The sequence below is a fragment of the Pseudochaenichthys georgianus genome, chromosome 4 (genome assembly GCF_902827115.2).
Source record: "Pseudochaenichthys georgianus chromosome 4, fPseGeo1.2, whole genome shotgun sequence".
NCBI classification, from domain to species: domain Eukaryota; kingdom Metazoa; phylum Chordata; class Actinopteri; order Perciformes; family Channichthyidae; genus Pseudochaenichthys; species Pseudochaenichthys georgianus.
The window spans coordinates 3511236-3533799 of NC_047506.1; the positions used below are offsets into that span (position 1 = coordinate 3511236).

The 22564-nt window shown below is 40.2% G+C and overlaps 1 protein-coding gene across 2 annotated transcripts in view; it reads left to right on the forward strand.

The window, feature by feature from the left end:
- The first annotated feature begins 222 nt into the window (after positions 1-222).
- atp10a (ATPase phospholipid transporting 10A) overlaps positions 223-22564 on the forward strand; it is a 44243-nt gene continuing 21901 nt past the window's right edge. For both annotated transcript variants that reach the window (XM_034081163.1, XM_034081164.1), the window contains exons 1-10: positions 223-904; positions 8887-9091; positions 10236-10321; positions 12175-12281; positions 12368-12499; positions 13425-13555; positions 15112-15364; positions 16591-16808; positions 17644-17838; positions 21568-22117. In XM_034081163.1, coding sequence (XP_033937054.1) covers positions 492-904; positions 8887-9091; positions 10236-10321; positions 12175-12281; positions 12368-12499; positions 13425-13555; positions 15112-15364; positions 16591-16808; positions 17644-17838; positions 21568-22117 — 2290 coding nt within the window. In that variant the 5' untranslated portion in view covers positions 223-491. The remainder of the gene's footprint in view (positions 905-8886; positions 9092-10235; positions 10322-12174; positions 12282-12367; positions 12500-13424; positions 13556-15111; positions 15365-16590; positions 16809-17643; positions 17839-21567; positions 22118-22564) is intronic.

A 22564-nucleotide genomic window follows, 5' to 3' on the forward strand; every position in this document is an offset into this window, starting at 1 on the left:
CAAATAAATTACAAATAAATAACTGAACAACTAAAGGTAATCTTTGTTATTGTTTATAAATAAAGTGTTTACTTCTCTATTTAGCACATTTCTCTGCTTCCTGTGACTCTCCATAATACCGCGTGGCACTTGGAGACACAAAAAACCAAGGAGGAGGGGCGAGCTTCCTGTGGGTGCGCATGCGCTGATCTACAAACACAGCACCATCATTCCACCAATGGCTGAGTCCCATCCGCATGGCTTACAGATCTACTGTGGGAAGTCTAACGTTGCTGAATGCCTCCCTACTATCTCAGCATCCTTCCCAGGGAAAAAAGCAGAAGCCAAACAAGAAAAAGTTTCCTCTGACGGGAAAGAGGAGTCGCCATGGATGAAAAGGAGCAAGTTAGTGCGGATAGACCGTCGAAAACTTAAAGAATGATAACATAACTCGGGGTTTGTGTAGTTATTTATCTGAAAAAGTCCCCAAAGTGAGGGGAAAGTTTGCAGATATGGCGCGGGACAGCGAGGAGGACCCCAAAGCTGCAAAAAGGCAAAGAAAGAGGAAACAAAAGGAGAATAAAACCAGGACTGTGCACGCTAATATACTGTACGACCACGCCAAAGGGGAGGAAAACCCCAACAGACACTATTCAAATAACAAGATAAAGACCACCAAGTACACCGTGCTGTCCTTCCTGCCCAAAAACCTCTTCGAGCAGTTCCACAGGTTCGCTAATGTTTACTTTGTCTTCATCGCTCTGCTCAACTTCGTCCCGGTGGTGAACGCGTTTCAGCCCGAGCTGGCTCTGGCCCCGGTGGTCTTCATCCTGTCGGTCACCGCCATCAAGGACCTGTGGGAGGACTACCGGAGACACCGGTCCGACACCGAGATCAACCACATGGACTGCCTGGTGTACTGCAGGTGAGAGGCAATGTAAAAAGCAACATCAAGATAACAATTAATAACTTATATATATTTTAAACGACAGCTAAAAACACATCTTTTTATTAGCAACCTCCCACTTTAAATGTTCTTTTAGTCTTTATCATTTACCTACCTTTATATTGTTTGTATAGGTCTTAATCTTTTCTTTTTGTATGCTTATGTGGTGTTATTTTATATTTTATATTGTTGCATCGACTCGGTTGTCTTGTGTCTTATCTGTCAGAGAGAAACCATTATTTATTTTATTATAATTATCATACCTTTTACCTCCTTGTGTCTATTAACCTGATGAAATGTTATATTTTGTTGCATGTGCCTTTTAAAGTTCTTAACAAATAATCTGAGGGGAATTTCTTGTTGTTTTGTAAAGCACGTTGAGCTGCATGGGTTGTATGAAAAGTGCTATATAAATAAAGCTTTATTATTTATTATAAAAGTCATAGTATAACATGTAGAAAAAAACATTACAAATGCGTCTTTAACAACTGGAAAAAAGGCATACAAATATGATAAAATAGAAAAAGAATGTCATTAAAACAACAATAAGTGCAGGCAAGATTCATACAATATAAAAATGTGAACTTATTAGTATAACATCATTGTAACAACAACAAGCATTACAAATGTCACAAACATAAATAATGTCACAGGCATAAAAAGAAGTGGAAAAGTGTAATTAAAACATATTTTTGAAGAAATATGATTTACAAAAGTGCATGTGTCATATGCACGAACGTTCTGGCAACAATCGGAAATGTTGTATTAACGTGTGCTAATTACCCATACCATGTAAAGATGAGTGTATATGACAGGTTGTTCACAATATACATTTTAATGGATGAAAATCAGATGTTTAAAATACATTTTCACTACTTAGTATTCACATGTTGTTTCTCAATGAGTATGGTATTCTTAAAGTATGTATTGCTTCTCAATGATGGTATAGTTTTATTTATTTAGACAATAATACAAGCATTATTTATAGTCCAATTGTTTTAAAACTGATTTTCTTCACACTCGGTTTTGGGTGAACTATCCTCAGTATTTACCTCTCAATTACTTTAGCATGTTCAAAAGAGCATTATACATGTGCATGTGGGTTAAATATCCTTTAAATCACCCCAACATATCTTGTTTATTTAAATGCTGTTGTCTATCGGGACCACTTGTTGCAACCGTCTCCACACAACACAACACCACGTGCAGCCACACACACATATTTAAACACATGCTTCCCATGACACAAAACAAGGATTAAAACAAAGTGAGAATGGATCAGAATTGACTTTATTGATAGTAAAACCTACCTTTCAGCAGCCTATACACCAACAATGAAACAATTGAGCACAAAATCTGAGCTGGCAGAAATGTAATGCTCAATTTTAGTTCAACACACAGTTAAGATCACACACACACACTACTTTATGAACATATATGTTCACCTACTGACTTAAAAACAGAACAAATTAACCAAATAAAGTTAAAACCATATTACCAAGATATGTGTTTAGCTTTTTTTGTCATTTGTTAAATGACTTAAGCCCTCAGGGTTAAAGGGACATATTCTGCTGATGTTCAGGTTCATATCATTTAGTAGGGATGTAACGATACCAAAAACTCATGGTACGATAATATCGCGATACAAAGTGAGTCCACGGTACGATATTTATCGCGATATTGAAAAATAAAGAAGAAAAAAATTGTGAGTTATTATTTTTTTACTTCAATTTTTTTTTCTTTATTGAATAATAAATCTGATTTATACAGCATTTTAGTAGTATTTTAAAGTGTCAACAATATAATAATCAGACCCTGCAATAAAATTAATCAAGTTTCACTTTAGTTTTTCACGTAACTCACTCACTCACTCAGCTTCATCAGACAGGTTTTTAGGAATATGAGCATGTCCACATTTCCAGGAAGAAGCTGGGATGTTTGGGCGTTTGCAAAATCCCCTGCTGTGGAAACAACTCTCTTGCTTGGTACTGATGTTGCTGGGACAAAGAGATATGCTTTGGCCATGGGTGACAGCAGTGGGTCAAACTGTGCATTGTCTCTCCACCACTTCAAAAACAATACAGTTGTTGCCAAGAAGGTGAGGGTTATTGACAGGGCGAGATATACATATACTGTTGGTACTTGTCAATGTCTCTAGGTATGTACATGTAGCCCTGTAAATACCATGTCCTTTTGTGTGTTCTGTTGTTTTATGTTCATGTTATAACCTACTTGCTGCCATGTTGGACAGGTCTCTGTCAAGAGATTGATGATCTCAATGGGACCACCTGGTTAAATGAAGGTTTAAAAAAAATCACGGTAGATTTATCGCGATATTCGATATATCGTTACATCCCTAGTATTTAGTGTCTCTACTGGGACATGTCTCCATGCTTCAATGTTCAAAAAGCTCTTTATTTTTCTGCAGCACCTCTTTTCACCCTCTGTCTGAAACCAGAGCCCAGTCTGCTCTGACTGGTTAGCTGGCCGACTCTGCTGTTGTGATGTGTTGGAGCGCTAGCCAATAGATGGGCAAGGGTTACTTGGTGATGCCACAATGTTCCCGAAGTAAACAAAGGAGTCTTGTCGTGTTGAACGTTTTTTCAAAATCTGGCAAAAAACGATTTCCTTTTGGGGGTTGATCACGTTTTAATCTTAATAAAGATGTTCCTTCACTACTATCTTTAATAATCAGTCCGTAAGTTACCTGACTACCTTTATCTGTCCTGAACTTCCTCTGCTGCTAACTTTAGTGTGTGTGTGTGTGTGTGTGTGTGTGTGTGTGTGTGTGTGTGTGTGTGTGTGTGTGTGTGTGTGTGTGTGTGTGTGTGTGTGTGTGTGTGTGTGTGTGTGTGTGTGTGTGTGTGTGTGTGTGTGTGTGTGTGTGTGTGTGTGTGTGTGTGTGTGTGTGTGTGTGTGTGTGTGTGTGTGTGTGTGTGTGTGTGTGTGTGTGTGTGTGTGTGTGTGTGTGTGTGTGTGTGTGTGTGTTCTAATGAAAAGCAGCACTGTGGTCCGTGCACAGAGCAGACTTCATGAAATCAAAAGGCTCAGTGTGCAGCGGCTCCACAGTTTTAGCAAAGTCTGACCCAAGCTGCTCTGTCGAGGTTGGACATAATTGAATTTTCTCTCGTGCTGCTGCGAAACATTTCCTCTGTCAACCCGGTAACAGCTGACCGGACTCAACCTGAAGTTGTTTTATTCTCAAGGTTAGATACACACTCCCTTTAAACTTTGTCATTTATTTTTCTGCAGGTGAATGGTTTACCTGATGCATCTTCATTTAAGCTGCACCATTTGAAAAAAGACCTAAGATATTTAAATATCCGAAAAGACAGTATTTATTCTCATATCATAATATTGTGATATATTAAATTTTTTCCAAGTGTCTACCAACTGCATTTCCTTAAGTTATAGACAGACTGTGGAGTTGTACCTTATACAAACACACCTAAAAACACTAAGAATACCCCTTTAATCTGAGCTGGTCAAACTTAAATTCAGCGACCTGCTAAATATTTACATTCCAGTGATTTAACCGGGTGTTTCTGCATTTTTGTAATCTACATTTACGAGGAAATCTGTCATGATAAAAAGGGAATTAACCGGCACTGTTTGTAAGTCTTAGCCATTTTTGATAACGAATCAAATCCTCCCTCTGCTTTGACACGCCAAGACCGTCTGGGTGAAGGTTAGGGTTCGCAATATGGACTAGTGCAATATTTAATTCGCAGTGAGCCCAATATGTTGTAAAATGTTAATGGTATCTGTCATTCAAGACATTTTAGTGACCATTTTTGGGATTATAAATACATTTTAGACACCACTTATTATTATATATCAGATTAAGTATATGTGAGAATATTATGACTTTAAAAAAAATATTTTATTATTTACAACACCTTTTCATGACATATTTAATATTTGTTTTAATTATTATATTTTTAGACATTTTCTGTGATTATTATTTACGTTTTTAAGACATTTTTGTCAATCATTTTTTCATTATTAGCACTACACTACTATAGAAATGTTTCACACACCTCAAAATCAATATCACTTTAAGTGTGTGCTCTGCTTTACCTCACAGAACACAGGAGTTTCTGGTTAAATGCTGACTCCAGTGAGCTAGGTTGTGTTATTGTGATATTTTCAAAAATAAATTACATATCTAGTCAGCGGTAATCCAGCAACTTCTTTGCCATATTAAGATAAATTACAGTTTTTGTCAATGGTAACTTATATTTTTTGTACGTTATAGCAGTCTTATTCTGTTTCAGCTCGTTTTAAAGGTCACCTATCGTGCTATTTTTTTAGGCAATATCATAGGTCTCAGATATATAAAAATATATATATAATATTTTGCTCAAAATACCAAACAATTTGATTTAAAAAAAAAAAGGGGGAGTGGGCTGAGCTCATGCGGGACCCGGCAGCTACTGTCTAAACTAAATGCTGCCGTGATGAAACTCCATATCATGGATTATCAAGGATTCTCTCTGAAACAGTCTGGAGCTCAAAGGCTTTCTCTCTTGCCGGTTACACCACAAGGTGAGTTCCTTTTTACTTCCTGCTTCTTCACACACATGCTCTCCAGTACAGGTTAGCTCTGAGTGTTAGCGATGCTAATGTAAACACCGACCATATTACCTCCAAAACAGTCGGGCATTGTTTCTGATAGCAACGTTTCTGTGTAAAGCCAGCCTACATTTCCGATATTACATCATATCGGACTCAAATCTGGATCAGCTCCGTTGTATCCCCGTTTTTAGAGATTTGGGTACGGAGGAAAAGAGAGAGGGTTTTATTTCCTGCCGCTACGTGAGTTCCCTGACACACCCTGACACAAAGTGCATTTTGCACGATATGTCCCCTTTAATGTTTAACTCTCGTTGTTTTTGTCCTTTTTGATAAACATACATCTTTCTATAGGACTGCCCCCTCTTCAATTATGTGTTTGTTATTTTGGTCATAGTCCACTAAGATTGATGTTGTCAATTAGACTTACGAATACAAAATTTTCACACTGAATTACTTAATCCCATACGTTTAATGAGCCGATCTTTAATAAAAACAAGATTTATCGTGGTGTTTTCCCCTACAAATAATCCCTAACAACTCAATTGAAAATAAGTTAGCAAACCTGCACGGTTGAATTGACATTAGATGCATGTCGTTTCTGTTATCTTTGACTTCACACTTTATTAAATGTACAAAGTCCTGTGTACGCATAACATACCAAGATGTGTATCTATAAATACTTTATTGGAAATAACCAGAGCACTCTTCTCACTGCCAAAAAGCCACAACAATTTGCTCTTTAAAGAAACGCAAAAGTACGATTTCAGTTTCAACTATTTCTGCAGTCTACTGGCAGTCAGAAGTGTGTCCTTCAATGCTGCAGGAATGTATCTTACATTCTTAGTGCATGACTTTAAAACTACCACGGTAAATAAAGCACAGAAAATATGGCCCACCCAAACTAATCAATTACCCAGTTGGGTAGGAATGTATGAGCTGAGATCGACAACAGCAAGATAACGTTTGGATGTTTTGAAGCAGAGTTGTTTGAGGTTTTCTCTCCAACGTTGATGTACTACCTACCTAAAATAAGTGTAATATGTAAGCTTATTACATGGCCACATACTAAATAAACCTACAGCTTGACTGATAATATTGATAACAAAGTATTTAATTGATTTAAAAATGAGTGTATGTTTTCCATTATTGCGTATCAACGGCTGGAACTGATGCGCATGCTGTGTTACTTTTTAGTGTTTACTTCCTGTCTGTCTGTCTTCTTCTGCTGTTCCCTTTGGGGTTTACTTCCTGTCTGTCTGTCTTCTTCTGCTGTTCCCTTTGGTGTTTACTTCCTGTCTGTCTGTCTTCTTCTGCTGTTCCCTTTAGTGTTTACTTCCTGTCTGTCTGTCTTCTTCTGCTGTTCCCTTTGGTGTTTACTTCCTGTCTGTCTGTCTTCTTCTGCTGTTCCCTTTGGTGTTTACTTCCTGTCTGTCTTCTTCTGCTGTTCCCTTTGGTGTTTACTTCCTGTCTGTCTGTCTTCTTCTGCTGTTCCCTTTAGTGTTTACTTTGGGCCCTTCTCACTTCGGTTAAATGGATTCCTTGCGTCCCTCACTTGCGTCGTTTCCCTGCGACTAGTCCCTCCCACCAGGGAAGCACGGAGAGACGCAAGGAAACCACGAGAAGCAGGAACGTGAGTTTTAAGAGCAATGGGACATCCTTTCCTCCGGAGCGTCACGTGAAGCGACGTCCGTTTGTGATGACGCTGCACAGCTGATCGTCTGACAGCAGCTCTGTCCCCGTTATTTCCACACACACCCCCGCCTCTGTTAGTACACATTCACTGACACAAACATTTGTATCATCTGTTGTAGACCCAAATACATTAAATAAAATAATAACTCATTCTCAAAACAGATATACGCCATTCTTAAAATGTATAAACGAAAAAAGCGATTTCCAATAAATGAAGAAAATAATTTTTGACCACTTTGTTGTTCAGATATATCACATATTTGTAACTAAATGATACATTAATTTAAACAAAACACGGTATAAACTGAGGAGTGACTCCCGTGAGTTTCATGTATTTTCTTCACTCTGCTGGGAAACTGCTCTCATGTCAAGAAGCATCAGATCAGTGCATGCGCTGCATCGTCCAATCAATGAGCGATACACAGTAAGGGGGCGGGGTGAGTGTCTGAGGATTTCATCGAAGGATGGTCTGGTGGTTCCTCGGTTATCGCTCCTCCATTATCGCTCCTCCGGCAAAAATAAGGCCATTGGGACGCTACTCAAGATGGTGCAGACAAATCAACTTCCGGTGAGACCGAGACCGAGGAAATGAAAAATAAGAGAAGTGAGAAGGGCCCCGTTTGTCTGTCTTCTTCTGCTGTTCCCTTTAGTGTTTACTTCCTGTCTGTCTTCTTCTGCTGTTCCCTTTGGTGTTTACTTCCTGTCTGTCTTCTTCTGCTGTTCCCTTTAGTGTTTACTTCCTGTCTGTCTTCTTCTGCTGTTCCCTTTAGTGTGTACTTCCTGTCTGTCTTCTTCTGCTGTTCCCTTTAGTGTTTACTTCCTGTCTGTCTTCTTCTGCTTTTTCCGTAAACTTCACTTTTTCCTGCGGGTTGATATGACTGCACATAGTCCCTGGATCCTCCTTAGCAACGGTCTGCTCTCCTTAGCAACGGTCTGTTAGCGAAAAATAGCAGACCCGTGGAATGTCCAAATTGACCAATCAGCATTGAATATTCTACAAAGCTTTGTAATTAATTAAATGAACCACCCCATGGAGTAAGTTCACATCACATCTTGCACTGAGACTGCTTTTACTTCTATAGCAAACGTTATAATCTGGGTAATGTTATTTTAAAATGATTTGCTCTAACTTTGTAAAGTCTATACTTTTAAATAAAGATCAATATTGCTATAAGTAGTTTTCAGTTGTGTTTTAGATTTTGTTCTGATCGAGTGCATGCAGTGTTTTCATGCACCTCATGCATTTCAGTGACGAAATTCAAGGGAAGGAATGTTTTTATATATCCGGAAGTGAGTCATTAATTTCAGGGAAGCGAGGTTATTATTTATCATAACCTGCTAACAGGAATATCACAATGTTCAGAAAGGAAACATCGGTTACCATTTAGGGAAGTATTTCCAGTCATGACTGTTTTCCCGTTAAAAGTCAAGAGTTCAGCAAGTTCCTCAAAATAGTGACATTGTTTAAAATATGCCAGCGTGACAACACATACTCATTGATTAATTGATGGATGTGGACCTAAACATATAGGAAACTATTGAGATTTACTGTAAACAGCAGGTAGCCACCAATGTACTGCTGTGTTATTACATTTTCTGTGACATAATGTTTTTTTAAAGACAGGTTGCTGTTTTTAGAAACCATCAGATATTGAAATAATGGCTCCACATCTTTCTCATTGTTCCTGCAGAGTGGAGAGGCGTTACGTGGAGAGGTTCTGGAAGGAGGTGAGGGTGGGAGACTTCATCCGGCTGCGCTGTAACGAGATCCTCCCCGCCGACGTTCTACTGCTCAGCTCCAGCGACCCGGACCGCCTCTGTCACATCGAGACGGCCACGCTGGACGGAGAAACCAACCTGAAGCAGAGGCAGGTGGTGCGCAGCTTCCTGGACCTGGTGAGACCCTTTACAGCCATCAAATAAGAGAACCGTGCTGGGAGAAATCCTGATTAATTGTATTAACCCATGTCACAAACTGTTCTCTCTCTTGCCTACTAGTAGGAGATACAGAAGCTTTAAAGGTCACCTATTATGCAAAATCCACTTTTTCATGTCTTTTATACATCAACATGTGTCCCCTCTGTGGAAAGAGATTCTGAAAGTTTCAGGAAAAAAGATTCTCTCTCTTTTTGTCCTGATCCATTTCTATAAAAACATGTCTGAAAATGAACTGATCAGATTTTGGCCACTTTATGATGTCATAAAGATTTTTTTGGCTTGTGTAACCATTAGCCAATCAGTAACCAAGGTGACTCCACCTTATCACCTGAATCTCCTCCTATACCTCATTCACACCAACGCAACTCCGGTTCAAGCTCCGTGCTAGAGCTTTTCAGGTTCAGAACCGGTTCTTCGGTTTAGCTCCGGCTCTTTTCACACCGCCCAGAGTCCGACTGGTGCTGCGTCATTGCGTCATCGTTTGCGTGCCTTCTTCATAAAGCCAAACCGTGCGGAAACCCCTCACAGCTGACACCGACAACAACAACAATGGCCGATTGTGCTCCAGCTTCCTCTGTACCTCTTTGGAAGACCAGATTCCCAGCAGGTAGCTGGTCTCTTCTGTGGACCACTGCTGCTTGTTAAGTTTCTCCATCGTTGTGTACAAACTGGATACAACGCCGGCTTGTTGTTGTTGTTCAGGAGTTGATCCCGCCCCTGCCTCGACGTAAGCGTGACGTATGCGGTGCTTTTGCTCCAGCCGGACAATTTTTCGGTGCTTGAAATGAACCGGATTCCGGAGCTAAGAGGCTGCTCCGCTGCGGTGTGAACAGGAAAACCCGGTGCTTTTCAAGCTCCAGCTCCGAACCGGCCCTGAAACACCGTTGGTGTGAATGAGGTACTAGAGCACCATTGTGTTCTTTTTAACCAAATCTCTCTCAGAGGGGCGTGGGGAGGGGCTCCTTATTTTCATCTAAAGTAACAGACAGAGAATCAGCACTTTGGAAACAGGGCTGAAACAGAGGGGATTATGGGTAATGCTGCAATGATCTGCTTGGTTATTTGGAAATTAGCAGCTGTTCCGTTTGTTTTTTGTTTGCAGGATTGTGATTTCGACCCCCTGAAGTACAACGGCATCATTGAATGTGAAAAACCAAACAACGACCTGAACAGATTCAGAGGCTACATGTGAGAACTCTCTCCACTTCATCTTAATTTAAATGTCACTGTCAATTTGTAAATGTCGAGTAAGTTATCCTCCAGAATGGAAATAATGTGAAACAGTGGTTTGTTTACCAGAAGCCAGAAAGTCTCCAACTTATAATTATGATTTAAAGTTTTTCCAAGTCAGGATTAGGATTTGACTTCTTGGGATGTGGTTTGCCCGTTTTGACCGCGCGATAGATGTGTGGTTCATCGTGACCAGAATATAGTGGAGCTGTAGTTCGTAGAAGTCTGAGAGAAAAGCAAAGCAACAACTAAACTGTGGTAGCAATTTAATCATGTTCACAAAGGAGATTGATTAGAAGCATTCAACTTAATATACCAAAATGGAAAGTGAAAGCCTATTTTAAACTAGACGTATGGTAACTGAAAGGGCTTTAACTATGCAAGGTGGGACTAAAGAAAGATGCCATAAGTTGCTTTATGTTTTGGAGCTTGATATCTCTATCTGCAGTTTTGTTTTAACCTTTTATTTATCTGTCTCCTGTGAGAAAATGCAATGCCTAATTACTTGAGTACCGCTTTACAAACCTGGACACCACTTAGTATGAGCTGGCACTTTTACATCGAGAGAAATTAAGTTATTTGTGAAACTTGTTCACTTTTTTGACTATTTAAAATGTTCTCTCATTGTCTCACAACTTGATGGTGACAACAAGACCACACACCTTTTACACTTTGGTTAAAACAAAGACGGTGAAACGTGTACATAAGTGAGCAGATTGTGCTACCTTCATAGAGAGCCAGGCTAGCTGCTTCCCCTTTGATTTCAGTCTTGATGCTAAGCTAAGCTAACTGCGTTCTCACCATCGCCTTGTAATCATACAGACATGAGAATTGTATCGATCTTCATATCAAATCCTCTGCAAGAAAACCAGAAAGTACATTTCCTGAAAATATTTCTGGACATGTTTATCAGTAGGTGGCATCATGTTTTGAGTTTATAAAGAGGTTTTGAGAGCTGGGTTACTCAGAAGAAGACCATATGCTGCAGGCTTTATGTTGCCAGGTTGCAGCCGAGCACAGGGCACAGCAGCGGGGTTAAAGGGGGGGGCAGTTATCTCAGCAGTGTTTTATTACATTAAGGCCGATTTCACTGAGTGTAATTTCAGCGTGTGTGTGTGTGTGTGCGCTTGTTCTCAATTTGACAATTCATCAGGTCATGACAGTCATTTAATTTGTTTTTATTACTTGCAGCAAACTCTTTCGTGTGTCTATTTTTCACTTTCATTATTTAAACGGTTATAACTTTTAGCCCTCTATTTTAACCATTATTATGATATAATCCTTTCCCGTTTTTAATTATTATTTTTAGCCAATGCAACATATTTATTTAATGTGCTCATGCAATATTGTAAGCTCTTTATTAAAGTCGTTTTTATTTTCTTTATCTAATTATTTTTGACTGTTTATCCATATTTTAAGATACTTATTTTTAATCTGATTATTTAAATTGTTCATGGGCTTTATTTTTCTCTATATTTAAATTGTCTGTCCATTACTTTAAGCTAATTATTTAAACAATTGTTCCATTATTTATAACATCATTATTGCAATTGAGATGTGTGTGAAGTACGGCAGAAGATTAGGGACAAGATTAAGAATCTGTAACGCTGTAGGTTTTTGATTGTGTCCATCAATTGGTTTGTTTCCATGCGTTTGTTTTTACATCAAGTCCAAGCACTACATGGGAAAGAATTGCTTTTAAGTAATTGTTTTAAATGCTACCCTCTGGGGTTGTTGTGTCAAGATACTCTTCCAGTTGTTGTGCTTTTAAATTCCTAAAACAAATCAATGTATTGGTATTTCCCCCTCAGAGTCCATCGCAGTGGCCGGAGAGATGCACTTTACAAAGAGAACCTGCTGCTGAGAGGCTGCACCATCAGAAACACAGAGGAGGCCGTGGGGATCATTATCTACGCAGGTCAGCGCCACCCCCAGAGTAACCTCGTCTCAGACTGTCTCTCCACTCGTTTGACCTCCGACCTCTCAAACCATTTGTCTCTACAGGTCACGAAACCAAAGCCATGCTTAACAACAACGGGCCGCGATACAAGCGCAGCAAACTGGAGCGTCAGATGAACGTGCACGTGTTCTGGTGCGTCATCATCCTGCTGGTCATGTGCCTGTTCACTGCGATCGGTAAGAAACCCTCCAGAGATATTTTTAAGTAGGGCTGCACGGAAATACCAATGCCTTCCATGACTATTCAGACCCCTGAAGGCAGCATCTCCCTGGTTCCCTCCTCAAAAAGCCAGTGGGATTTTCAATTGGACTTTGTTTACTTCCAGAACATAGTGACATAACTATGTAACACTGATGCTCCTATTGGCTAGCGCTTCAACACATTGTACGTGATAGGCTAAGGGGCGGGACATCTCTAAGTGGTTGACTAATCACAACAGAACCGGACGGCTAACCAATCAGAGCAGACTGGGCTCTAGTTTCAGACAGAGGGTGAAAAGAGGGGCTGCAGCACAGGCAGTATGAGAAAAATAAAGAGCTTTTTGAACATTGAAGCATGGAGACATGTCCCAATAGAGACACTACATACTGATATACACCTGAACATCAGCAGGAGAGGACTCTTTAAAGTAGAGACACTACATACTGATATACACCTGAACATCAGCAGGAGAGGACTCTTTAAAGTAGAGACACTACACACTGATATACACCTGAACACCAGCAGGAGAGGACTCTTTAAAGTAGAGACTCTACATACTGATATACACCTGAACATCAGCAGGAGAGGACTCTTTAAAGTAGAGACACTACAGACTGATATACACCTGAACATCAGCAGGAGAGGACTCTTTAAAGTAGAGACACTACATACTGATATACACCTGAACATCAGCAGGAGAGGACTCTTTAAAGTAGAGACACTACATACTGATATACACCTGAACATCAGCAGGAGAGGACTCTTTAAAGTAGAGACACTACAGACTGATATATTCTCTGACATCAGAACTTCGCTGACTGTTTACTGAGCCTTTTTTATTTGTATATCTCCTCCCTCCTGTGTTCATGTGAGTTGACCTTGTGCTGATTTCTGTTGCAGGTCACGGGCTGTGGATGTTTCAGTACGGAGATAAGAGGCCGGTGTTTGACGTACTCAGCCCAGAGGGGACGGATTTATCACCCGTCATGACGGCCGTTTATCTCTTCCTCACCATGATCATCGTCTTCCAGGTACGCAGCAGAGGGGAGCAAAGGCGCAGATAATAAAACATTAAAGTTTGTAATGTTTTATCAGATCTAGAGGTCGGTTCATCTTCAGTTTACGGCGAGTACACTGAAGATCAACCGACCTCTAGATCTGTATCGTCACTTTTCATCTGGAAAACAGAGAGGACTTGCTCCATGCTGAGAAAGAATCTTTATAACGGCAGAAGAAGATTGACAGCTATTGATCTGTTTATTTTTGTTGGCTTGTGTCAGTGGAAATGTCACCCTGTCCTGTGTCACATGTTGCAGGTAGTCCTGGTTAACTGTTAATCAGAAATCAACAGTTTCACTTTGCAAACATGATCTTTTTGGAGCTGGGTGACTTGCAGTACTGCCAGATAAACACATGACTGTGTTGGTGGGGGCGGGCCCTTCCTCCCAAAAGCCATGACTCATTTCCACTTTCCAGAAATGTTGCCTGGAAATGTCTCACCCTGGATTCCAGCAACATTTCTTAAGACACCAAACATACACAAAGTACACGTATATATACATTTCTACCTTTGGTCCTTAGGATAAATAGACATCGTCCATTGAACATGCTTGAATGTATTTATTCTATTTAAGACTAGAAAGGTTTTACGAGCTTCTGCTTGTTCTCAATTTGATGATTCATCGGGTCATGACAGTCATTTCATTTGTTTTTATTACATACAGAAACTCTGTCACGTGTTTACTTTTCACTTTCATTATTTAAACGGTTATAACTTTTTTTGCCTTAACTTTTAGCCTTTTAATTTAACCATTATTATAATATAATCCTTTCCCGTATTTGTTTAATGTCCTTATGCGATATTTTAAGCTCTTTATTAAAGTAGTTTTTCCTTCTTTAGCTAATTATTTGACTGTTTATCCATATCTTAAGATACTTATTTAATTATTCATTAAAAAAAATCCCGTTAAAGTTTTATTTTTAATCAAATTATTTAAATTGTTCATGGGATTTATTTGTCTTTTATTTAAATAGTTTGCCCATTAATTTAAGCAAATTTTTTAAACAATTGTTCCATTCTTTTTAACATCATTATTGAATCTGTTTATAGACAAACAAATATATTCATTACTCATTGAGGATATTTAATTTAAATAAGTTTTTATTATTTTTTAAAGCTAGTTATTTTAATTATTAAAACTGTTAATTTATTATTTTTAGCTTTTTATGTGAACAATTTATTTTATTTTTAAGCTAATTAATTAAAATACTTATCCATACTTTTTAAGGTACTTTTTTGTAACTGATGCCCAATTTTAGCTTATTATTTTAATAATTTTTTAAGCTAATATTTAATACTGCATGCATAATTTTGTATTAAATTATTTAAAATGTTCATGCATTTTAAAGCAATTTTTTAAGCTAATATTTAAATAGAAAGAAAAAAATCCATTATTTAAAAAAAAATGATGATGATTAAGTATGTTAATGCATATCTTTAGCTATTTGTGAAAAATTTTTATTATTTCTGTTCCTCTCATGCACTTCCTGTAAAAGTCTCTCACTCTGCACCCCCCCCCCCCCCCAGGTGCTGATCCCCATCTCTCTGTTCGTGTCGATTGAGATCGTGAAGATCTGCCAGGTGTTCTTCATCCATCAGGACCTGGACCTGTACGACGAGGAGACCGACTCCCATCTGCAGTGCCGAGCGCTGAACATCACCGAAGACCTCGGACAGATGCAGTACATCTTCTCCGACAAGACCGGCACGCTGACGGAGAACAAGATGGTGTTCAGGCGCTGCACCGTCGCTGGGGTGGAGTACTCCCATGATGCAAATGGTGAGAAAAACACCTATATTATTTAGTTTGTAATTATCTTTTTATTTTCTTTCTTTACAGGTTAATAAACATAGGAACAACACTCGCAGAAAAACAGAAGACTTATCCTTAGACCAAAAGACAAATAATAACACAGGTCGACATAAAGTATTTCATTGATATAAAGTAGGGATCGACCGATAAGGCCTTTTCAAGGCCGATACCGATTATTAGTAATCAAGGAGACCGATAACCGAAATTTGGAACCGATATACATTTGCAGTAAAAAAAATCTTGGTGTCAAAATGTAGAATAACACAAACTCCAACACAACTTCTTTGAAATGCATTTAAGCATATATTATGTTTAATTAACTTTTAAACATCTTACAACTGGTTTCCTCTCTGTGCCCTTTTCTTTAGTGCAGCCATCTGCAATGAGTTAGAGAGACAAGAAGTGGGGCAGCAGGCTGACATGCTTAACTAACAATAATGCTTAATTTATTATATCTGTCTATCTAGCATAACATCCCAATAAGCTGCTAGCAACTGCAAAACACTGGTGCTAGCTAATGTTTTGCAAACTATTACAAGTGAGGCTATTGCAGTAGACCTAACGTTAGTCTAGTAGCCTCACTTCTAATATTTTGCTAAACATTTGCTAGATACATGTTGGCTAGCTAATGAGCTTCACATATCAACCTGAAAAACTGCGAGGCTCCACTCGCAGCCCCCCCCCGCACCACAGTTACTCCGCTGTGAGACGCTGCACGCACCCCCAACTCTGACTGACTTCCCGCGTCCCTGTGTAACTGGGAAACTGATAGAATTGGATCATAAGATCGTGGTGTTTTTGCAACTTCAGCATAGGGGATATGGATGTTTATTGAACTTCGGTTTAACACATGTATGGCTCTGCCGCTCAGCGCTGCTGCTTGCTTCAGTCTGTGTCTGCGTTCTTTCGCACCTGCCTGTAATCTGAGAAGGTCCCGCCTCTCTGGCTGGCAGCCCAGAACATCTTCAGTAATAGCCAATCAGATAGCGCTGTGGGCGGGACATTGCTCGTGTACACAGAGTGGTGACTGCAGCCAGAGAAACGGCCGCATCAGAGCCAAAGTTTTATCGGCAATTTGATAAAAAAAGGCCGATACCGATAATCGGTCAAATGCGGAATATCGGCCCCGATAATCGGCCAAGCCGACCCCTAATATAAAGTCACTCTTAATGATGTGTTTGTGTGTTATCCAGCCAAAAGACTTGCCATGTACCAGGAGATGGACTCTGAGGAGGAGGAGTGCCCGTCTCGCGGCGGGACCCTCCCCCGGCGGGACAGTGTGGGCAGCCATCAGAGCGCCAAGGTGGTCCTGCGCTCACAAAGCACCAAATCCCACCGCAGGACCGGCAGCCGGGCCGAGGCCAAGAGGGCGAGCATCCTGTCCAAACACACCGCCTTCAGCAGCCCCATGGTTAGTACCAAACCCTATGATACCATACAATAGAGTGGTGCAGTGATGACGTATTTGTGTAGGCCGACCCAGAAGTAAGCTGTGCAAGGGTTCCCTCGACAAAAAAGCAACGGGATTTCTCCATAGGATTTTGGAATATTGTAAAAAACAAGATCTGTGGAAAACGAACCTGTTTGATAAATGCACGTTTTGTTCAGCCGTATAATCTCCACATGTCTACCCTACTTTTATAATTAGGAGTACAGCAGGGTCGCACGACTTCAACGTCACGCCAACTTGAGATCGATACTCAAAAATACATATTAAAATATCATACCATAAAAGAGGGCCAGCATCCTGTGAAAACACACCGCCTTCAGCAGCCCCATCGTCGGATCCATACCGTACCGTACCGTACCATACCATACCACACAATACCCTGAAAATACCGTACCAGAGGGCCAGCATCCTGTCCAAACACTCCGCCTTTAGCAGCCCCATGGTCAGTACCAAACCATACCATACCATATTATACCATACTATACCAAACAATACCCTGAAAATACCGTAGCAGAGGGCTATCATCCTGTCCAAACTCACCGCATTCAGCAGCATATGATAAGATTTAATAAGATACAACGAGAAAAGACAAAACCATACCATGCGATATGATGCAACACGATACAATACGGTACCAAATGATACCAATACAAAACAGAATGCTACGATACAATACAAAACGGAATGATACGAAGTGGTACGATAAGATAATTATACATACTTTTTTTTGCTTATTTTAACTGTTTTATGTGAATACTGAAGATGTTCTGTGCCGTTTCCCTCCCCCGTCCTGCAGGAGAAGGACATCACACCGGACCCTCAGCTGCTGGACAAAGTGAACGAGTGCGGCAGTCAGATGGACTTCATGCGGTTCCACAAACAGCCGATGTCCCAGCTGCCCTCCGACCTCGCAGACGTCCTCGACTTCTTCATCGCTCTCACCATCTGCAACACGGTGGTGGTGTCCTCCCCCAACCAGCCCCGGCAGAAGGTACGGTCCTCCAACAAGCACTCGTTATCTCAATAAAACAAGTAAACCTTTTTACCGTTGAGGAATAAAGGACATCCCACATATATTTTAGCCTTTGCACACAAACATATAAAACACACTACAGGAAAGGGCAGACCCCAAAGAGCGGAGTAGGGCCTCTTAAAGTTCACGTAAAGTCGCCACAGTTAGGAACGTTTTTTCTCCATTCATTTTGTCAGCTCCTTTTTCAGACATCAGATTTGATTGAACACTCCAGTCAATCTTGTCCAGCCACATTTAAGAACAATACATATTTCCAAAGATTTAGCTAACCTTTATTTTCTTTCCTGTTCCTTGTTCAAACATGAGCGTCCATTTACAAAATATATTTCCTGCACATTATATCTAAAAAAAAAACTTTAAAGAAACCCCAAAATCAACCTTTTGCAGTGTGTGTGTTGATATCCTCTCCTCACCACACACTGTTCTCCAGCCGACAGTCAGAGGCACAAAAGTGTCCAGATTAGACCTTGTGTTTTATTATTGCTTGTTTCTGTTGGAGGTTATCTGATACGATGTGAGGAAATGTTGATCTGCACAGTATCACTGGCTTTGAAACCGTCTGCTTTCTCTTTGTATTGTGTGTCCTCTGGGCCAATGTGATTGTTTACATTTTATTATGATGCCCTTGAGGCTGACCCGGCTCCTGAATGATTTATATCTGTGTGAGAACCAATGTGAGTCACTCCGGCTATTGTACCGCCCCACCTCGGGGTAAAGAGAACGGGCCAGAAGCTGCATTTTCATCAGTGCTGACATTTGTACTGCAAGATCATAACATAACACTGATTACAGATTAATTGGGGAAACCAAACGTGATGTTTTTATTTTATTTTATGGTCTTAACCTGTTTAGCCCCGAGCCTGTTTTTCAGGTCTCGGGCTCGAAAATGACATTCCCAGAACAATTGACTATAACTTCACTTCTAAAAGGGGTAAATTAATAATCTTTTTTCTCAAAGCAAGGTTACATCTGTGAGTTGGATGTAGAAGTGTCAGAATCAATATAGAACTTTTTTATTTTAAAGTCAATTCAGATTGAACAAATATAAATTATAGGGTCCGTCCAAATAAAAAACATTACTTATAGTGAAAACCACCCTTGAATGATGGGATAGTAGACTAAAAGCTTTAGGAATCCAAACTACAACATATAATAAGTACCCTGTATCAAGATTGATGCAAAACAAGTGAGATTTGACCTTTTTAGAGAGGTTTAGAAAAAACAAAACACTTCTGGGGTCATTCGGGTGGATTTTCCATATCTCTGTCCCCCCTCGGTACATTTTGATGATTGACATCTCTTTTTGTCCGGAAACAAATTCCACAAAGTCTTCATTTGAAAGCAAACGATTATTGAAACGCCATGGAGCACGGTTTTTATCAGACCCTGTGAAATGTATCCTCATAGTGACTGGGGCATGGTCAGATATGACTATCGCATTATGGGAAATTGATTTAACAGAAGGAAGAATTCTATTGTCTACGATAAAATAATCTATACGAGTAAAAGTGTGGTGGACATTTGAGAAAAATGAATATTCCTTTCCAGAGGGATTAAAAAAACGCCAGGGGTCAGAAATGGCAAATTGTTTTTTAAAGGATTGAATTGCCTTAGCAGAACTAGACGGCTTACAATTTCGGGTCGATGATCGGTCCAGTTGAGGATCCAGCCAACAGTTGAAATCCCCTCCCAAAATAAGGAAATGTGAGGATATATCTGGTAGAATGGAAAATAAATGTGTAAAAAACCCATCATCATCCCAATTTGGTCCATATACATTGACAAGAAGCACTGGTGTAGAATTAATTTTACCACTAACAATTAAGTACGACATCTCTTTTTAACCGTTAGAGCCAATGGAATCGAGGGGAAGTTCCTAAAATCCATCTAAACATTACCCATTGGCGAATGAGTGATGCACAGCCAGAATGCCCAATACCGGAAGCTGTCATACACTCTAGTAGCTATCGTAGCAGCTAATATGAAATCTCCGTTATTGACATAAAGATGGAATGATGGATTACCAGTAACCATTTCAAAGTGACACGGACAGATTGGATTAACCATTGGATTAACCTTCAGCAGCGTTTTTATCGTTTTAATGCCATTGACCACAACTTTTGATCAGAAAACAACAAAGTTAATACGTTTTTAGCCGTTTTGGCTCCGTAATGCTAATCTTTTTGTGGTTGTTTGTTGTCGTTTCGCCGCAAGTTCTGATCGCTCAGTGATGATACTTATATGTCTGGAATCTGTGGAATCTCAGCTTGCTAATCGATATCTTGTTTGTGCAGATCCGATAAGTAATAAGGGTATTTTACCATGAGTTCTGTGCTAAGTGCGTTAGCATTCTTTCGCTCAGGGCTAATTCAGAGCCTTTCTTATTACCCTTTTGTTTCGTTTAAAAGTGGTTAATATTGTCTGAAAGCTGAGTTTCTTCCCGTTAAGTGAGTATGACACATTCATAATTTATTAAATGTTAAAAAGCCCTCAGACGCTGTTTCTTGCTAGATGTTGCGCCATGCTTAAGCAGCATCCTAAATGCTTCACAGAAATGTGTCATTTTAAATGACCTCTCTATTAAAATCTTGGAGCTCATTCCCTAATATTGGTGTTGGTAGTTTTGTATTTGAATCTTTCTAGAATAGCTTTTTATTAGTGACACCCCCCCCCCCTTTTTTTAAATGGTCTTTTCAGGTTTATAATTTTTTTATGTATTTTATAGGTTTTTAATAATATTATTGTATAGAGTGGCAAAGTCCCGCCCTTCTACTTCTACTGTCTTAAAAAATCATTCCCGTGTCAAAAAAGTCACAGTTTGTCATAAAACTGTTGAAATATATGAAAAATACGCAACTAGAAAGACTACAAATCCCAGAGTCCCGGTCCCGCATGCTGGCTCTCACGGAACCGACTAACTCCCCTTGTGTGTATGTACAGCTCTCAACACGCCCAGACTTGGAGTGATTTTCACCTCTTTTAATACTTTCCGCCTCATTCTGAAAGAAAGAAGTGAAATGTTTCAACGTGACGGCCGTCTTGGTGTGTGGTGCGAGACGGGAGATGTAGTTCATTGAGCAGTTTCACACAAAGTGTTACTTCACAGTTTTACGACACATTTACATTTTTTTGACTTGCAAAATTATCATATGTGTAATTCGTGGCACAATTCAAACGGGATCGAAAGACAATCTTTCTCTCGCCATTGACTTCAATACATACTTTTTCCGAAATAAGGTCCCATGGAGCCCCCGGAAAGGGAGGGACTTCGCCTCTCTATAGTTGTTTTAGAGATATTCCTATTTAAATTAGTCTTTAATCATTATTACTTGCTTATTTTATTATTATTTGTAATTTATAATATTTTTTATAGGTTTTTTATTTAATTGTATCTTTTCTTTTTTACCGAGATGGATCATTTGTTTTTGAAAATGTTTTTTGTTATACCTTTTACCCTCTGACCTGAAGAATTTTTTTTGTTTCTGTTTAATTGTGTGCCATGTTGTTAAAGCACTTTGAGCTGCACCAGGTTTATGTAAAGTCCTACACAAAAATGTATTCCTTTTTTTTATCTTATTTTTTATTTGGACAACATAAGAACAAACATACAAAATTGCAACATTTACATACTTTACGTCTTACAATCTTCATCGGAAAAAAACCATTTTAATTTCTCATCATCCTCAGGTGCGGATGAGGTTCGAGCTGAAGTCTCCGGTGAAGACCATCGAGGATTTCATAAAGCGCTTCACCCCGAGCCGCCTGACCTCGGGCTCCAACAGCAGCAGCTCCTCCAGCCTGGTCACCAACCGCTCCTCCACCCGCGGCTGCTCCAGCCTTTTGTCTTCTCCGTCCGCCGAGAGCACCCTCACCAAACTGGACGAGGAGCAGAGCATGCAGCACGCCTTCAGCCCCGTGCCGCCGCAGTACGATGGGAAGGCGTGTAGCGCGGCGGAGGGCGAGCTGCGGTACGAGGCGGAGTCTCCGGACGAGGCGGCGCTGGTTTACGCCGCCCGCGCCTACAAGTGCTCCCTGGTGGGGCGCCTCCCCGACCGGGTGACCGTGGAGCTGCCTCACCTGGGGAAACTGAGCTTCGAGCTGCTGCACACGCTGGGCTTCGACTCCAACAGGAAGCGCATGTCGGTGGTGGTCCGACACCCGCTGACGGATCAGATCACCGTCTATACGAAAGGAGCAGACTCCGCCATCATGGACCTCATCAGACCCCCCGACACAGGTAGGACAATCACCTTTGTCGAATCAAAGGAGCTCAGGGTTAAAGTCCCGGAGCGGACAAAGTTCAAAGGGTTGACTTGATCTTTGAGAGGTTCCTGTCCTTGAACATAGGGTTAAGAGGACATATTCTGCTCATTTTCACCCTCTGTCTGAAACCAGAGCCTAGTCTGCTCTGATTGGTTAGCTGGCCGGTTCTGTTGTGATTAGTCAACCACTTAGAGATGTCCCGCCCCTTAGCCTATGAAGTACAATGTGTTGGAGCGCTAGCCAATAGAAGTGCAAGTGTTACATAGTGATGTCACTATGTCACGGGGGAGGGTTTTTAGCCTTAGCAGACCATTAACATGCACACAAACCTATACAACACTACAGGAAAGGGAAAACCACAAACAGAATAGGCCCTCTCTTCTTCTTAAAAGATAGTGTTTTTGTTTATTTCCAGTTTTAC